Source organism: Anas platyrhynchos, chromosome 6 (genome assembly GCF_047663525.1).
Source record: "Anas platyrhynchos isolate ZD024472 breed Pekin duck chromosome 6, IASCAAS_PekinDuck_T2T, whole genome shotgun sequence".
NCBI lineage: Eukaryota > Metazoa > Chordata > Aves > Anseriformes > Anatidae > Anas > Anas platyrhynchos.
In genome coordinates, this window is record NC_092592.1 from 26,230,182 (window position 1) to 26,250,264 (window position 20,083).

The 20,083-nt window shown below is 35.1% G+C and overlaps 1 protein-coding gene across 6 annotated transcripts in view; it reads right to left on the minus strand.

Annotated features, from left to right (window-relative positions):
• The window catches only part of ADGRA1 (adhesion G protein-coupled receptor A1), a 278,267-nt gene that overhangs the window by 136,796 nt on the left and 121,388 nt on the right, over positions 1-20,083 (minus strand). For all 6 annotated transcript variants that reach the window (XM_038181087.2, XM_038181086.2, XM_027460805.3 and 3 more), the window contains one exon: positions 7,720-7,933. In XM_038181087.2, coding sequence (XP_038037015.1) covers positions 7,720-7,933 — 214 coding nt within the window. The remainder of the gene's footprint in view (positions 1-7,719; positions 7,934-20,083) is intronic.

Genomic DNA, 20,083 nt, shown 5'->3' on the forward strand with positions numbered 1-20,083 from the left:
GAGGAACCTTAATACAGACAGAAGCAATACACATGTAATAAAGTAACCTATGACAAAAGATTTCTATTTGAGGCATAGTTTTGCATTGCTACAGCTATGCATAACTAATTAGACAATCAGAAGTAGGTCTCATTATGCAAAATTACTCAACCATGTCCTAAAGTAATACCTTAGTGACATTTACTGTAGGTCCCAGCACTCATTTGCATGCTAGAAAACAGTAACAAAGATGAGACTTCAACACCACATTTTGATTGGCTTTCCATGGGAAAGGTTTTAAAGTCTGGCTTGATTTCCTTTAAGACTGGATGAGAACCAACCACTCTTCTTGAGAAAAAAATAAAAATTAATTACAAAAACACAGTTAACACTCTTCTTCAGATAGGTAAGAGAATGCTTTTCTATAGTTCAGGCAGAAGGTCTGCATAACCTGCATCCAACACATACCACCTTTTATTATTAATACTAACACAAAACTTTAAAAATGAGTCTCCAGAGTACACTGCTGCTTGGAATACAGCCTTTCACAGGGGAAATAAGGTTAAAACACAGAAAATTAAGAGAGAATGTGTAAATCTAGGCACTTTAACTGAACCTCAATTGCTAGTTTGATCTCTCTGACAAAATTACTTATTTACCCCTGAAAAAACATAAAGCTGATGGCCTTTAACAAAACTTTCTATCTGGCCAACAGCAGTAAAAAAGATAGATTAAAGATTAAAACTGGTACTTTTTAACAAATCAATTTGTCATACATACAGGAAATACACAATTTTCTGTTTCTTCTGATTTAATACAAAACCAAAGCAAAACTTATCATTTAATGCCATCAGAAGCTATGCAATAAGCTTAGCATGCTATAACTTACTTTAAACATGATTTAAATGTTCATGTTAGTATTTTACTTGGATTTCACTTCAGAGGTGCCAATGGAAAAGAGCTGATTTTCTTGACAAAATATTGACAGGAAAAACAAAGAAATATCTACTTTCAAAACGGAATAAAAGACCTTTGTGTTAGTAAACCAAATTACTGTATTTTCCTTTGTGTTGCTCAAGTTACATCAACTGAAATGTAAATGTTCAAAATATTATCGATTTTTTATATAAACATTTGCCCAGTGGTAAGATGAATTTTCTCTAAGTGGATGTCAATGAACCTGTGACCCCCATTTATGTGCCATCGATTTATCTCTTAAAATTCTGAAAACAAATAATGCTAATACTACAGTAACTATACAGTACCATTTTCAGAAACAGTCTGCTATGTTCTAAATAGCTCTAACAGATACAACAGGCTTGGTATGTTTTATGATTCTTTTCTATCTTGCCAGGTAGAGACAACCTGTCTGCTGCATTGCTCAGTCTGCATGAAGTTGCATTTATCTTCATACTCCCACAACTCTAGAGTCAATATATGCCAGTCCAGCTAGCAGAGAACTTAAAGTAGAGAAAGAAAAAAAAAGTTATCAAAAGCTGTAGAGCACTCAAAGCTTTCTCTTGCTGAAGAAACCTTCAGGCAACTGGCAGGTCTGTTATGGCACAGTGCTATAAAGCTACATGAAGAGTGTACTCCTGAACCAGGGCTTATTTAAATACTTCATGAATCACATGTCTATCACTGAACTGCCTCGTCACTCAGTGAAAGGTTTGGGATGCTAAAATTTATGTTTATTGCTATTAATTTTTTTCTAACAGCAAACTGCTTGACTACAGGATGCATACAACTGCAGCCTTCTCAGGAAATACAGCTACACCTGCTGTATGCCTTTCATTTGCCCTTAAGTAGTCTGCAATATTATATCCAGAGAAAGCTTTATTTCATTAGCATAACTCTTATGATCTGTACAGTAGCAGAGGTTCTTAGACAAAAATAACACTATGACAATCAGTCCAATAGTCAAAATTGCATAAAAAGCCTTTCAGGGAAAATATTTTGCAGATGATTTGTAAGTGTTAACCTACTTATGACGAGTCTTGATTATTTGATTACATGCCACTGGGAGCAGGTGCCCCCTCCTTTCCTCCCTCCCCATTTCCTCCTCCCCCCCCCCAAAAAAATAAAAAATAATAAAAAATAAAAAAATAATAAAAAATAAAAAATACCACTACTTTGCCAGAATTTCCCACCCTCCATTGTCAATCACTTGTTAATGGTGATGTTACAAATACAGATTTTTTTTAAATGAATACTTACTTAATGGATTAAACCCTTGAGTAGTGGGGCTATAATACTGATTTTTTTATTGGCTGAGCTGTAAGAAATTTGGGAAGAACAAATAAAGAGGCAAGATAGAGCAGATTCCTATAGAAGAACTTCAGGAACTATCTCTATTCTTACTCCAGAAGCAAAAATGTTATTTTGTGATGGCCAAGAGTCAGCTAATCAAAATATCATAAACAAATAAAAATTAGATTCTTTTATTTGTATGGTGGATTGCTCTGATAATTACAGCTGGTTCAGAGGCTTACAAACTACTGCCTGGACTGAGAGAAAGTGTATAATTACACCTTATGTCAGAGCTGACAGGAAAAGTAATTTCAAAAAATACTGTCCTGGAATGTTCAGTCCAAAGCACTGCTGTACTGCAGTATCTCCCTCAGTCACACAGTTGCATTTTAAGCTGACCTTAAAAGTTCATTTCAGTGATACAGATGGATGGGCCCATAATTTTAGGAAATAGGCGGAGATGGAAATAAGAGGACAAAATCAACACTGCATTTATTGTACAGAGTGTGCAAGGCATCTTAGCATGGTCTCAAAAAAAAAAAAAAAAGTCTTTTAAAAGCATTCTAGACAGACTCTGTGATTTTTTTAGTTATTTATTTACTTTATAGTTTTGACTTACTGCTTTTCTATTTATTTCATTGTATCTGGCAGAAATTCTAACTAATTTTTTTTTCTGTTAGAATATTCTGTTTTTCAACCATATTTTGCTAAACAGTTCCCCAAAAGAAGCCTATGTTTTTTTATGGCACAGCATAATACTCCTTTAATCACAGAGAGTTGCTGGTTTTGCTTTTCATGTTATTGGCCAATTTTTCCACAGGTTATATTTTATATTATTCCCCAAACTGACTTGAGTAAAGCTTTCATTGGGTTTTATTCAGATAACTAAAAGCATGGTAAAGAAAAAGCCTAAGCTTAATTAATTAGCATGAAGATTCTCTTAATCCCTGGTAATCAAATCCTTAGCATATGCTTTTCATAATAATTTTCAATATTATCTTCCTGTCTGAAGCACAAGAACTTTTCTGGTAAAGGTACATCTGTCACTGGTCCTTTACTTCCAGCAGTGCCTGAAGTAAGCCACAGACTGTTGACTGCAGCATTTGAAGTAATCACAAAACAACATAGAAACATTGATTTACAATTTAAATGGTTATTTTGCTTCGTTTCTTTCCTAACTGCTTGACAGCTAAGGGTCAAATAGAGTCAATTAGGTGCACTAACAAAATATCAGTACTAAACAATTTCTGCTGCTCTCCCCTAGCCTCTCAGTATGACCTGCAGCTGCTCATCAATCTCCAAATGCTCATGACAGCAGAACACAGAACACAGAACACAATCAGATTCCTTGGGTCTGTTCTCTCACTTATTTTTTTAATCTCACATGGAGTGAACCTGCAATATTTTGCCATGATTTGGAATATGTCTGAACTTTCAGTTGTGCAACCAATGTGTTCATCACTGGCATACCATTTTCAGACTGCTCGTTAACCTAATATTTGTCTGAGCCACTTCTGCTTGCTTTGCAGCTCTTCCAGATGTATTCTTGCCACAAACTGTTAAGAGAGTCCAGGGATCATTTGGATTCTTTCCACAAAAAATAGACAAAGAATTTCTGCCTTTCTCCCTGAATTTCTCTGTTTTCTTCTTTCTTATACAGTTTGCCTGTGTGCATCACCAACTTGTCACGATACTACCTGTATACTTTGGCACCAACATGTTCATATTCAATTTCTTTCACTAACCACATTTTGAATTATCCTTATTCTTTTAGTGAAACTGTTTCAGTCAAATTCCAAATCCTTACTCTGATTTAGAAGAACATTTAGATTACAAAAAATATTATCATAGTTTTTGAACCACAATATTATATTGCTTTTAATTTGTCTCCCTGATTCTTCATTATTACAAGTGGATCATAATCTGGTGCTCTTCTCTGCTATCAGACATTTCTTTTGCAGGGGGAGGTTTTGGCTATTATCAAATAACCATATACTTCTCAAAGTAGCTTTCTGAAATGTGTATACACATTTTATGAATAAATATTTAAATGAGTGTTCTTACTGATGTCCTTATCAATATTACACCTAAAGTAATTGGTTGTAGTTCCATACTGTTGCATCCCAAACATTTCTATTTCTTTCATATACTTTTTAACATCCCATAGTGGCAGCTGACTGCTGTCAAAATGTAAGGAAGTACTATATGCTTTAATAAATAAGTAAATACATTTAAGCTTAGTTCTTTTTCATCATCATTATTATTAATTATTATCATTTTAAAAGAGACTGCAGTTGGCAACCATATTTAGAAGACTGAAATAGTTTGCACAGAGTTATTGATTAATATATGTGTGTGTGTGTGTGTGTGTGTGTTTGTTGTTGGTGGATGTGTTGTGTTTGTTTTTTTTGGGGGGGGGGAGGGAGGGTGAGTGTCACAGCTGAGATCTAACAGTCTCGATTTCCAATGGCACACCACTATGAAAAATGACTTGTGAAGAACTTATTTTACACTAATACCTGCTGTCCTAGGTTTAGTTAAGAGCATATTAGTTTCTCCAGTTGTAACATTATTTTCTATGGGTTCTTAACTTTCTGTACAGTTTAATGTTTTTAGAAACAGCCAGTGTGAACTGTAATGTTCCCAGAGCAGCCATTACAGCTGTCAGACATAACTGCTATTAAACACTCAGCACAAGTATTTACAGAATAGAACTAAAAAGACACTAAAATAGTCATTATGGTGTATGGGGTAAATAAGCAACTCCTGAAAATTAAAATCTCACACTACTATGGAGTTGCTTGGTTCATAAAATTAAAATATAATATATTTTTCTTTAGTTTAATATACTAATAACTGTCCTGCCAGCTGCTCCAGATGCAGAAAGGGAACAGTGGCAAGTAGGGAAAGATGCTGTGCTGCTTGGAACCATACATAATCCCTCTATCTATGAGGTTTCAGGGATATGGACTGTTTCATTGCAGCTTATTGGCATCAAGTTCTTAATCTAATATTCCAGATTTAAGAAATTAAGCCATCTTCATACAAACAAAAGTCACAATTTCAGCTTGACCCATTCTCAGATGATAGGAAATTAGTTCCATATCACTTTCACATTTTAATGTATGTCTATGACATTTATACACAGGAATAATGACAGAAGTTCAACATGAACAGAATCAAATATTATTATCATTGGCAAGAAATGGTAAATGTGAGCTAGCAGCAGAATTGAAAACACCTACTCAAGATCTCCTGCAAGTGAATATTCTTTGCCAAGAAAAATGTCACAGGCCAGAATACAGTTCAAAACTTTAGCTTAATTATTGCAACAAAAACATTTATTTTAGTTTATTCTCCTTTATCATAGGAGAAAAATAATACACACTTGGTTATTTCATCCTTCTCCTGTGAGAGTTTATAAAACAGAAGGGTTTAGTATGACATTTGTGTTGTAAATACATGTCCAGAAATATCTGGAACTACCCAATAAAATAACCACTTAAAAATGTTTGAATAAGCAGCTTTTGGAACTGCACTACACCTCTTTGTTTGAAACTAGCTTCAGAAATCTTTAAATTGCTTACCAGCACAAACCAAAACCTATCTTTTAGTGCAATCACATAAAGCCAGAGAGCAGACAATTGCTGTAAAGAATAGGTATAGGAAGGGAAAATATGACACTGTACGAACTGATTATAAATAACCTTTTTTTTTTAATCCAAATCATATGTTCAGCATATGATAACCTCAGGAGGGCATAGTCTTTCTGATGTTTCACTGTGTTCCACTAAACAGTGTATAATAGCATGTAACAAGCATATTAATGTATACTATTCTAACATGTGATAAGCAAACTATTACTTTAAAGTGTAAAAATGTGATATTAACAGAGTTGTAGCATGGTCTTGAAGATGAGATTAAAATTAAGAAATGCTCAGGAGTTTTTACAATCATAACTTGATCAATGTTTTCTCATTTTCAATATGAAGATACAATGCATATCTATAATGTATATAAATAAAATAATTGAGTTCAAAATATTATGGTTTTTTTGCTACTTTCAAAAGCACAGGGCCCCCACGCCTTCATTGAGTTAATTCTGATCAGCCCCTCGATAAAGGCAGAGCCATGTTTGCTTAAGTACTGTCAGTTTTTACTGGACGAGAACCATGTTGTACAATAAATGAAGCATTGATGCCCCTCCTGTATTGTGAAGTAAAACATACAGCTCAAATAAAAGGGCAGTGAAAATGGTTTAAGCTTTTAAGTAATTGTTTAGAGATTCTGAGTTTAATTTGAAGATTTTTTTTTGTCTTATTTTGTCAGTGTGTATCACAGTTTGGACAGGTCAAGTAATTTTTTTTCCATTATATAATAGCAAATGCTGCAAGGTGTTTAGAGAACACTGTTTCTGAATGCCTGGTCCAGGTGCATACCACAATGTAAGCATCGACTTTGCTGGTTTAATAGCACACTAAATGAGGTAGGTAGCAGATCTTTAATTCTTATTAAAATGTTATGGTGGACAAGGTTTTTTATTTCAAGGTCTGACAAAAATATAGCAGTATAAAGGAAAATTCAGGCAAGCTTCTATACTTCTACATACTTCTGTACTATAGTTTTTTAAAGAGGACAGCAATTAAGAAAATAATTTTAATTTGAGAATTTATTTCAGTATATTACTATGCTATGAATTGCTTACCTACTACAACATATAATTCAGTAGAAAAACAACAGGTGATTAACAGCATGATTTTTAATTTTGATATTGTGGAAATGAGAAGAACATGCTTTAATTTAAGTGACCTGGCAGTTATGTAATAGCTTATGCACTTGACATTACCATACTAATTAGTCTTTTTCATTATCCACCACAGCCCTACACATTGGTATTATAAAAAAAGCCAGCAGCTGTTAGGCCAGATCCACACCTCTAGATCTACAGGACTCCAAAAGGGGTCAAAATAACCAGTAAGCAGATTAAATTAAAATCAATAATACTGAAAGACCCCAGTGGAGATGAATTAATTTGACTCCCTTCATAATTTTCATTTGATAGTTCAAGAAGCGTTTCAGGTCAATTATATTAATAGAAAGTGATTGAGTGAAAAGAAGTTAATGATGAACCAGAGCTAATTAGCATAGCTATTTTCACTCCATCTTCTACACAGAATAAGACTTTTTTTGATCAGTGATGAAAATTGGCAGAGGACAAAAGGATGTGTGCAACAGTTTAGCAGCTTTTAGTGACAAACCTAGACTATGATGAAAACCAAAAATAAAGATAAATAAATGAATTTATAATAATGTATTAAATCAGATTTTAAAGGGAAAACTGATGCAAAACTAGAACAATACTTTCATTACCAAATATCATTTATATTAATTGTTGCTTCTTTTTACGGAAGCCTGTTCTGCATTTTTCACATCAGCATCTGTCCACCTTGTCTACAAGTCTGAATAGTACAAGGGATGTGTATACTTTACCGTGTAATTAAGCAGCAGTCATGAATGATGCTGTCTTCCACGAATATGCCACTCTCTTCATCTGTTTCAATAAGACGACCAGCATGGTACCAATGTACTTGAGTAGTATTGTCAACGTAAGTTGCAGTACACTGAAATGGCAAGCGGTCTCCATGAAAAACAACTTGTCTTTGTGATGGGATCAGCTCAAAAAGAGGAAGTTCCAGAGGCCCAGCTGCAAGGAAAGCAAACAAAAATAAATAGAAAAAAAACTTTCACAATGATTTCCTCTCCAATGAATATTGTAAGATGTACAATATGAATATTGTAAAGTATACAATTCTAGCTTCATAGATCTTAATAGGAAAGCACTAATATAAAATATACACCCACAAACTACCCACTTGAGTCTGATGATGTTAGTTATAGAGATCATATTTCTTTCATTAGTGTGAGATCAGATTACTAGAATATCTACAGAAGATGGATTTCACAGAATAGTTCACAGCATGGCTGGGGTTAAAAAGGATCTCTTGAGAGCGCCTGATGCTGCTTTCTGCTCAAAAGCAGGATGCTTTAATACAGACAAAAATCATTCTTCCAATTAAAGGGAAAAAAAAAAAAAAAAAAAAAAAAAAAAAAACAACAAACAAACAAAAAAAACCATATTAGTATAAATACGATTAACATTTACAAGATCATATCAGTGTCAGAGGCTGAAATTCCCAGTGAAAAAAAGTAATCACTGTAGAGATCCTAAACTATCTCTCACGCCTGGGATTTAGATACTGATATGACTAATAATGAAAGTTAAACTTTCCCCTCAAGTTCAACTGCCATTATGATTTCTTATTTAACTGTCCCTGCTTCCTTTTGTATCTTCTACAAGTCATCTTCACTCTCTAGATGTTTACTCTAGATTAAATATTTATCTAAGAATCTCTTCCTACTTTTTCTAGCACAGCACATATCATTATCTTCATGAATTTTCTCTCTCTTGTCTTTCCCCAAGAAATACCCTAATAAGAAGAATATTGCATATTCTTGTTCTAAGCAGAGTCTTACAAAAAAAACAGCTGCTATCAGCACATACCCAAATTTGTAAGGACAATTAAAAAATAAATAGCATTGTACTTTTGGAAGGCATATGCCTTTTTGAGACTGCTGAAAGTCTATTAATTTCACAGATTTGTCAGTAATTGAATTTTGCATCCCTTAAGACTGAATCTCTACATGGTGTTTCTTTCCTTCCATTTTTATTATTTCTAGACCCTGAAACAACCTAAATGCAATTCCTGTAAAATATTTTCTATACATTGTGAGATTAATGTGATTTCTTTAAATCGATAGCAGAAGATTGAAAATAAGCATTCTAGGGAAGGTATTGAAACAGATAATCTGCATCTAAAGGAAGAATAGAAGGTCGTCTTTTATGGGATAATAAGGAATAAAGGAATACCTTATTTTCTTTCTTCTGATACAGTCTCCTTAAGTAGGAGAAGAAAATTACTACCTTTGACACTGTTATCATCACGTAAAAATTCTAATGGCAATAAAAATACTAAGGACTCACATATGTGATTGAGGAAGACACTACCATGGTGATCCTGCATGATAATTCCTAAAATACAACCTTTTCACTTCAGCATACAATGCCAAAATAATTGACTGAGCCGGGGTCACTTTTAAACTTTATTACTGCAATCTCATCTTAGACACAATACCTACTGCCCTGCACCTTAGAAATCCTTCTAACTTGGTGAGAAAAAAAGAACTTATAAAGCTGTGTCTTCTCCCTTATTTTCCTTCTGCTTCAGTTTAAAGACTGCTCATAATTATTGTCTATCCAGCCAACAGAGCTGTCAGTTGAAAGGTCATTCTTCCACATTTGCACCAATAGTGACTATCTCAACCATCTATTTTCCTGACAAGTACTTTAACTTTTTTTTTTTTTTCCATTTCACTGCCTACAATCTTATCTTATCTTAAACTTTTTCTTCAAAATCCTCTATTTCCCATAACATATGCACAGAGGACCTTACCCATGCCTAACCAGATTGCAAGCCATAATCACCTGTTTTAGAACTGCTAATGTTTGTGTATAACTGATAGTGTTTGTTGCTCCCCTTACTCAGTATCCCACTCTACCACTCTTTACACTGTTCAGATGTTGTCTTTGGATCAGTTAAACTGTGAGAAACTGCATTTGTAAATCTAGCTTTTGGCTCTCAATACTATTGGGGAATTTAAATTTTAAATAGTATGTTCATCACCTACTTTGAATAAACAGTGAGAGGGATCACTTCTACTTTTTTATAGAGTAAGAATGCTGGCCAGCATAATACACAGGATTTGTGCATGAGTGAATATGTGATATTGCTACCTGGCATTAGCATACAGAGGATTAAGGGACTAACTGCTATCTACTGAAATGTTGCAAGTCTGTTGTTACTAAAAAGGTCAGGCTTCAGATATCATTCCTTATTTGCATATACATCCTGTGGTTTATCCTCTGATTGTGCCTGTTGGTGGACATGGATGCATTAATAAAAATTTTGTGAAACATACCAAGTATTTTTATACCTTCTTTGACTTCTAAGGGAAAGAGAAGTTAAACCAGATTACTACCGCATTCATAATAGCTACAGGCTTGGTCATTTGTATTAAAGGTTTTTACCTGAAGACTGAGATGTCAATCTCTTTCTCCAAAAGGCTGCAATCTTTATATTGCATCATGAAGTCAATTATGGAGTATAAGCAAAAGTTATGTTGTGAAATTTAGCTTTAAGTTGACTGAATGTTCTGTTTTTCTGGCTACATTCAAATCCCCCAACCAAAGATAATGAAAACAGAGTCCAAAAAATTAAACACACTGTCACAGCTACAACAGCAATATACAGAATTTGCAGAAATAAAATACTTCTCATGAAAACATTTCTCGTTTTCAACTGAGGATAAATGTAAGTTTTTGCTTAGGCAGTGAATGACACAGAGTGCCATGTAGTTATGAGGTAGTAGTAAAAGCACAAACTATAGTATCAATATTTTTTAAGTCAATCTAAATAACTTGCCTGACATATGGGTGGTATAGGTATAACACTAACTCTTTGACTTTATCTCTGCCTTTATAGTTGATCTTCAAGGCTCTCCTGTTATTGCTTCTATTGCTCGGCCTTGGGAATCAGACCAAACTCAAAAATGGAGTATGAATGAAGTGTTCTGAGTAGACTTTCACACTTAATGAACAGAAGTAAATGAAACGTTTTTTTTTTTTTTAATATAGTACATCAGAAGGAAGAAAATTATCCTTTTATTGACATCAATCATATCAACAACCTATTCATTTTCTTTTTCTTTGCAAGTCCAAGTGCCAACAAAAATGCAAAGTGAATGAAACATACTTTTGGCTTACCAATTGGATTGAATATACTTCTGTCCAGCTGAATCCTTTCAGAATGTACATATTTGGTTTGGCTAAATTGACAAATAATGCTGCAAACTAATTTTTAAAATAAAACTACCAAAATTTCTATGGATTATGACGTTTGCAGAGCATGGAAGGTGCATTTAAGTACATCTACAAAACATCTGCATTTAATCTGTGATGTCTATAAAAAAAAAATGACTGGGGCTGATTCTGCAACTATTACTCATGCAAAAGTTCCAGTTAACTTCAGTGACAGGTCACAGAGATAAGGATTAATTGCATAAATAAGAGCTTCAGGATTAGGGCCAATACCCTTTATCCCAAATGAAAAGATTGTATAGTTCCATCAGCATCAGTACTGAAAATATATATTTTAGTCCATAATTCAACAATCCTTCAGATTCATAATAAAAATAAAAGTATTTACCAATGCAAAGTATTTAAAAATGCTGCAGATAAGTTTTCAAGCTTGACTTTGAGGATAAAGAAGTACGAAAGGCAGAGATTCTAAGAGTATTTGGAATGATTTTGGCATTGATTTGACAGCATGTGAAATACAACTGCTCTGACAAGCATATCCCTATGCAAGAAATTTTCTCTTTGATTAGGTGATTACTGAAGACCAAATAAATACATATAAACTCTGAGGCTCATGGCTCATATATATATATATATATATATATATATATATATATATATATATATATATATATAATGAAGGCAAATACAACTGTCTCATAAAATTAATAATAATTTACAGATTACAGTGGTTTTATTGGGAGGGAAGGGACTAACTTAAAGGGTCTTCCTTTCTTCCTTCCTTCCAAGATTCTCCTTCCAAGACAATCCACATTGCTGCCCTCAGGTCTGGAGTAAAAAACACCATCTGCAAATAAGGGGTGTGAATCTCCTATGGGCACTTAGATCAAGGACTGCTGAAGTGTTTTACAGTCTTTACCTGTCTTCTCTCTAGTCAGCTCTGAACCATGATTGCAGCAGAGCACCACAGGAATCACTGATTGCAACATGAATCTAAAGGTCTAACTCATCATTACAGTAATTACATTTTTTTCTTTATCTCTCATTTCTCAGCAGAAAAGGGTTTTATTGACTGAAGGTCCCATTTTTTTGCTATTGAATCTTGCATTTCAGATTAGTTCTAGACTAGAATATTGAGGGCATATGGAGAAGGAATCAGGTTGCACAAATACCACTGAATCAGAGTATCATTTCTCACAGAGAGTGTATCTGTGCACATTTTAATGCATGCAGTGTCCCAATATGTATATGAAGCTGAAAAATAAAATGGATTTTTTTTTTTAATAACCATTAGCTAAAACAGATTAACAGCAAGGTGCACTGGAGCTTTGAGGACATGTTTTGCTGTTTGTGCCTTAAGTAACTTTACAAAACACCTTATGATGCGTATTTCAGATTTTCTGCTTTTTTTCCATTCATTTAATTTCTTGATATTTTAAAAAATAGTTTGATTTTCATTCTAATGTTGACCTTTTCTGTTCATTGTTTTAAAAAATGGAAAAGAGAAGAATGTGAAAGAAATACTGCTATCTGAAGATATATGGAAGATGAATATTTGTACTTATGTTGTACAAATACATTAAAAATGTACAATGCATCTCTAATCCATATTTTAGTTACATTTTAAATACTATATGATTACATTTAAAGTGTATGCACTTATAAGGAATGGACATTACTGTTTCCTGGATGAATGTGTATGCAGAAAAGCTGACTTATGCAAGAAATTTCCATCAGCACTGCAGAAAGTTGGCTAGTCATAGTCCAGCATGACCAATACAAGATGCTGGAGACATGAGCACAGAAAATGAAGCCACATCCTACCTAGTTTGTTGCATTTTCTCCTGCATATACAGTAGCATGGGCAGCTAAACTCCATACATCTAAGTAGCTTCTAACCCTCATTAACTAGTTTTGTCCATACTGGCAGCTTTTATATTCAGAAACAGGAAAATCCACAGGTCTCTCCAGGTTGCCCCTGCATCTGTGCAGTATTACAGTGTGAATATCTAAGGATATACCATTGACTCCTGTGCATCTCAGTAAAAAATTCAGTTTGCTACAGTGCACCACAAGCTTTAGACAGAAAAACAAACAAACAACGGTAATAACAACAAAAAATAACAGAAGTTGGCATTTTGCTTCTTGTTAATCACTTGATTTATTGTATTGCCAATGGGCTTTGTATTTGAATAGAGCATGCCTACAGAGTGCGGCACATCCTGCTGACAAAAGTGTGAGTTAGAGCTCTAATATTTGTATACAATCTCAGTGGGAAAGAAATGTGCATGGAAAGCACAGTGGGGAGAAGCTGGAAGTGAGGACAAAGTAAAGGAACAGGTCCAATAAAAGGACAGATGAAAATGAGGAAAAAATAAATTGAAAAATATTAGTTAAAAAATTGAATTGCTGATGAAGCAAATTACATCTGTTGATACTTATTGAACAGACCTGAAGAAAACAGAGTGATCTGAATTGCTGTGAGGGCTAGTTCTGCCAAGAAGGGGAGGTGCCAATACATCAATGCCAATTTCCATATAGCAGAATTTTCTGAGAATAACAAAAGGTCTGGCGTGGAAGGTCATAGACCATCCTATACGCTAAGTCAAGAACAAATAGAAAACTGGAGCCAAGCTTCAGTTTTAATAAAAGCTTTGCCTCGCTCCAGTTTTAACATAATATTAAGAAAATACAGATGCCAAGATGTATTAAACACATCTATATGAGATAGTCTTTTGGACCTGGGACAAGAAGGTTTTGGACCATATTCATTTACTGCAGAAAAAAAAAAAAATCTTTTATTTGTGTTTCACACCATTTTATCAGTCCCTTCCACCATCACATGTTTTTCAGGCAGGAGCATAAATAGATGTGTTTGGTTTTTTTTCAGTATCTCATAATTAAACCATAGCTTTAAGTTTAATTTGTAATACTAAGTGCTACACTGAAATGTTACAATATAATTAAGAAAAAAATGGTAGATAGTAATATAAGAGAAAAACTTCAGGCACATTATACTGCTTTACTTTCAGTTATGGATTTCTGACTCCTGTGAAGAGCTGTCAACTGGAAAAAAAAAAAAAAAAAAACAGGGATGGGGCATCCAGAGCTTCTCTGGGAAACCTGTAACCTTGCCACCCAGATAGTGAAGAATTTCTTCCTTATATTTATTCTAAATCTACAATTCTACAATCTTTAAATCTACGATTCTAAATCTTTACATTTCAATTTAAAGCCATTACCCCTTGTCCTATCACTACATGCCCTTGTAAAAAGTCCCTCCCCAGCTTCCCTGTAGGCTCCCTGTAAGTACTGGAAGACCACTACAGCCTTCTCTTCTCCAGGCTGAACAATGCCAACTCCCTCAGCTTGTCTTCACAGGAGATGTACTTCAGCACTCTGATCATCTTCATGGCCCTCCTCTGGACTTACTCCAACAGGTCCATGTCTTTTGTCTGATAGCAGGTTCCATTAGCATTTAATAAAAATGCCTAATATAACATTAATTTGTAAAATGGCAACAGCTACTTGAAAACTTTCCACAATAGAAAATTCAATTTTACAGTCTAATTAATCAAAAATATCTGCATGCATGCAAAATGAAATCCAAATCTTCTATTGTCCTACCTAGTAGGCTTTAAAAGAATGGGCAAAGAGTATTTTCATCACTAGTGTCTTCCTTATCAAATGCATCTGCTGTCACTTTTAAATTTCTTCTGTTCAATTTGTCCCAGAAGACTACTTAAGTAGCTGGGGAGAAGCAGAAATATTTGAGTGTTTGCCACATCCCAAAACTTGAAGACCATGACATACTGACAGCTATGGTATTAGAAGATTCATCAGGACAAATTCCTTCACTGGCAAGAGTCAGAAGCCATTACTAGAAAGCTAACTTTGATTACTCAAATTGTCCTTATGGCAGGCAAGTTGGCAGGCTCATGGCTATGAACACTTGTTACAGCTTGCAGTTAGTAAAAAAATGGCTGAGTGGTGGCAACAATAAAGCACCTAGCTCTACATAATATATTGATTATCTATCTGGGAAGTGCAGGGGTAGCACTCATCTTTTCAAACCTTAAGCACCACTAGCCACTTTCTCTTTATTTTCTCATCATTACTACACATGAAGTCCCAACAGTGGCAGTGCTTGCCCCTAATTGCCCAGAGTCCATCTGACTGCATGAGTAACCCTCTGTGTTACAAGAATGTCAAACATGGAAATATAAGAAACATAAAAGGTGCAGAACAGGTGACTTCTTTTGAAGTAAGAATTTGCCCCAGTCACTCTACAGAGGTTTTCCTTTCCAAATCCCTCTCATCTCAGCTGACAGTGCCAGTAACTGCAGCTCTCTATAATCATTTTTATACATATATTAGAGAAAGTGATTATTGAAAAGCGCTATAAAAATGTGAAAAATCATTATATAATAGGATACAAAGACAGAGGCTTTAACAGAACTTTCTCATGAGAACAAATAAGATTAATTACAACAAAATGTAATAAGTGCTGACAACATTAACACAGGTTTGGCAAAGAAGCTTACATCTTTTTGTCTATCAATTACTAGTGTAAAGTTTAAACCTATATTTTTAATACAGATGTTGCCATATTAAGATTATAAATATATATTCTAGGGTACTCCAATGCTAGCTGTCTTACTTTGCTCAGGAGAAACTAGGTTTTGGAGATGGCCAGTCAAGTCTCTATGTCTATAAGTTTTGAAGATTAGTGAAGCTTTGTTTCACAAATATTTTACTTAATACCTGTTAGCTAAATTTTCCTTTCAGTAAAAAGCTTTTTGCAAGCATCTGGGAAAAAGCAGACAAAGAAAAGGTAGAAAACCTGACACTACTGTACATTAAAAAACACTGAAATACATTAAGAGTAAGCTATGGGAAGAAAAAGAAATTTGGTACACTTCCAGCATTTAAATCAGTAAGATTTCAGGGGTGGAGAATCCTATGGAACTACATCTTCATGTGTGAGTACAGATGCAAGAAAACATGTAGTAGTAAAATCTCATCCTTTAAATGTATGTAAATGACTATTTCAATACTCCTATTATTTCACATTTAGTATTTTTAAGTAATGATATATTATTAATTTTGTGCACCCAACCTTGCAGCAGTGTAATACATTATCACTAAAGAAAATATATAATGTTTGATATTAAATGTAGAGTACTATGCTCCTTTTTCTTTTGTCTTTTTTTTTTTTTTTTTTCCAATTTGAGAATGATCACATTTAGATGAAAAATCTACAGTTTGGATCCAAAAGGTTAGAGTATTATTAGTTTCATGCTACCAAACGGTATACATTGAAAACTTTGGTATCTAAAATGGTCTGCTTAGTTCAGACAGAAAAATTACCACATCAGTCTTTGAAAGATCCAAAACTTACAGTCATATTATTTGATATATAGAGAATCTGTTACTATCCATATTGTGTTATTAAATAAATCCTGGATTGCTAACCCTGTAAAATAGAAAGAATTGTAAGAGTCTTTAATTACAGCGAACTGTATCACTATCTATATCTCGCAAAACTAATTACTAATACGCATACTTCTATTTAAATATCATTAGACCGTTCATATGATTAGGCACTCCCTGCAGAATTGGAGCTGAAGTCTTGATCCTGCATATTCTTGAAAACAACAATGCTCTGCACGAATGCAGTAGGCTATCTGTAGGCTGCCAAGAAACTGCGGGATTGGAATCTAAATCTGGATAATTAATCCATCGTTCGTTGTACTTGAGATTTTGAATTGAGTCAGTTACTACACATTGGGAAAAAACAAAAACAAAAACAAAACAAACACCACAGTTCAATATTTACATTATGTTAATATACTATGAATGACTTGTAAACAAAGAAAGAAGTGGTTGAAGTTTAAGTAAATAACAGATAACATTGTGAGAAATAAACGAAGAAAAAATGTACCACGTCAACTCTGAGACATTATTTATTATTGCAGTATGTTTCACATAGGAAAGAAAACTTAAAAATAATCTACATGCAGAAGCATACAGTTAGTTTAAGACTCCAGTGGCAATACAGATAATTCATTTTTTGCCACCATCTGAAAAAGGCAACTTTGAATCTCATTTTTCACTCAATATCCCTGGTGCAAAATATTAGATGCTGTTCTTAAAAGCTGATGCAGAATGTAGCTAAATGCATTCTCTTGATTTCAGGCTCAAATTCAAATGCTGAAAAAGTACTCATTCAAAGATAAAATTTCCCAGTTTCTATTTTTGGCATTTTAAAAGTACGCATCTCTTTCAAAGTTCTTCCTATTACACAGTGGAAGCACACTTTGCTAGAGAAGTGGAAATGATGTGCAAGCACATCAGATAAAAAATTCTAAGGACATTTCCACATTCATAGGATACAAGACATTGGTATTTCACTGTTTCTCACTGCTGCTGAGAAAGCAGTTAAAGCCACACTGTATTTTATGAAAATACATCAAGAAAACAAACAAAAAAAGACTTCAAAAATGTAAGTACTGTATAAACTACTGCATAAGTATCTAAAGGGTTTCTTTTCACCCAATTGCATTGTTGCAATTGATTTAAAATATCCCAAATCTGATTTTTTGTGTGATATTTTAGACACGATTACAAACAAAAACAAACAAATAAAAATACTTATGAAAATATACTAGGGAGCTGCATAAGGTCCAAGACAAATACACCTTAATAATCTGCTGATATTTAATTGTGAGAGACACAAATTAGATACTTGAAATTTCTTTGTAAGAAATCAAGTCTTAAAAAAGTCAATAAATCTGTAAGAACACAAGTAGAAAAAGTACATAAAGAATATATATGTGCTGTCTCTCTGTCTCTCTTTTTTTAATATGCACATACGGTGGAAAGGGCTCAAGGGTTGAGATAAGGACAGGGAGATCACTCACCAATCATAATCACGGGCAAAACAGCATACAGACCCACCAGAGGGAGATTAATTTATTGTCTACCACTAACAGATTAGAACAGTGCAAAACTAAAAGTAAACTTAAAACACCTTCCCCCACCTCTTGCCATACACTTTCTTCTACCTTTTCCACCTGAGTGTTGCAGGGGAATGGGGAATGGGTCAGTCCCTAAAGTCCCTGAAGTCTCTGAAAGAGAGTCTCTGCCACTCTTTCACAGTCGCTCTTTGCCCCTGCTCCAGTGTGGGGTCCTTCCCATGGGATGCCATCCTTCCCAAACTGATCCTGCATGGGCTTCCCACAGGCAGCAGCTCTTCGAGAATTGCTTTAATATGCATCTCTACCTTGGGGTCCATCTATCAGAGGCAAACTGCTCCAACATGGGTCCCCCCATGGGCAGCAGCTCCCCCCAGACACCCTGCTCCTGCGTGGGCTCCTCTCCATGGGCTGCAGCTCTGGCCCGGGTCCTGCCCCTGTGGGGGCTCTCCATGGGCCACAGCTTCCTCCAGGCCACATCCACCTGCTCCAGCAGGGGCTCCTCCATGAGCTGCAGTGTGGAGATCTGCTCCATGTGGGACCCCTGGGCTGCAGGGGGACAGCCTGCTCCACCAGGGGCCTCTCCACAGGCCGCAGGGGAACTTCTGCTCCCACACCTGGAGCAGCTCCAGCCGTCCTTATTCACTGACTTTGGTGTCTGCAGGGCTGTTTCTCACTCTTCTCTCCCAGCTGCTGTTGCACCACAGTTGTTTTGTTTTGTTTTTTTTTTATCATTTCTTAAATCTGCTCTCGCAGAGGCCCAACCACTGTGGCCCAACCTCAGAGACCCAACACACTGGCTCAGTTTGGGCCAGCAGCAGGTCCCTTTTGGAGCCAGCTGGAGCTGGCTCTGATCTGACATGGGGATGGGGCTGGTCTCTGCTCAGAGAGGCCAACCCTGTACTCCCCTCCACCTTTGCCACATAAAACCAATACACTGTCCCATTCACGTTAATAAAAGAAACGAAAATGACTTAGCTGCAATATGTTAGCCATTACTCTGTGCTTTGCAAGTTCTGTCTCCACCATATTTTTCCCCGAGAGCATATTGCAAAAAGATTTTTTTTTAACAATTGAAATTATATTTGTTTCTTTACTCTGGAAATGTCTTGACTGAGGAGGATACATGAAGAACATGCACTGATTGAGGGGGATGATTCTATCCCTCATCTCCGCTCCATGAGACCATACCCAGAGTGCCGCATTCAGCTCTGGGGCCTGATGTGAACCCAGACTAAAGATGTGGACCTGTTGGAGTAAGTCTAGAGGAGAGCCATGAAGATGATCAGAGCGCTGAAGCACCTCTCCTGTGAAGACAGGTTGAGGGAATTGGGGTTGTTCAGCCTGGAAAAGAGAAGGCTCTAGGGAGACCGTATAGTTTATAAAGTACTTACAGAGGGCCTACAGAAAAGCTGGGGAGGAACTTTTGTTTTTTATGGGAGACCCACATGAGAAATATTTATTTCTCTGTGGAGAATTAAAATATATATATAAATTTTGGTGGAAAGCAAATAATGCCAATGTCTTAAAGCACAACAAAAATGTCAGAAAAACTCTGAGTTTTATACTTTGACCTTCACAACATTTTTTGTATAATTTAGTAAATATTTACAATATTTTCAGCTAAATCATTTATTTAAAGATTACCAATATTTTGTCATCTATTTTCTAAACTTTACATAAAATCTAATTGGCGGAGACAGGAAGTCAGCACTTTTCCAAACATCTGTGTTCTGATGAGTCAATGTTTTCTATCAGAAAAAGGCTGCATTAGAATTACTTGCCAATTGTAATTTGCAGAACAAATGAACTTTTACTGCTTGAAGCTCAATAGCATCAATATAGCTCTGAGACTGAGAAACTAAACTCTAGTATTTCATTCATTGATGTAAATAATTAAAAACCCTTGTTAAGAGCTATCTTTTGTAATCCTATTAAGACA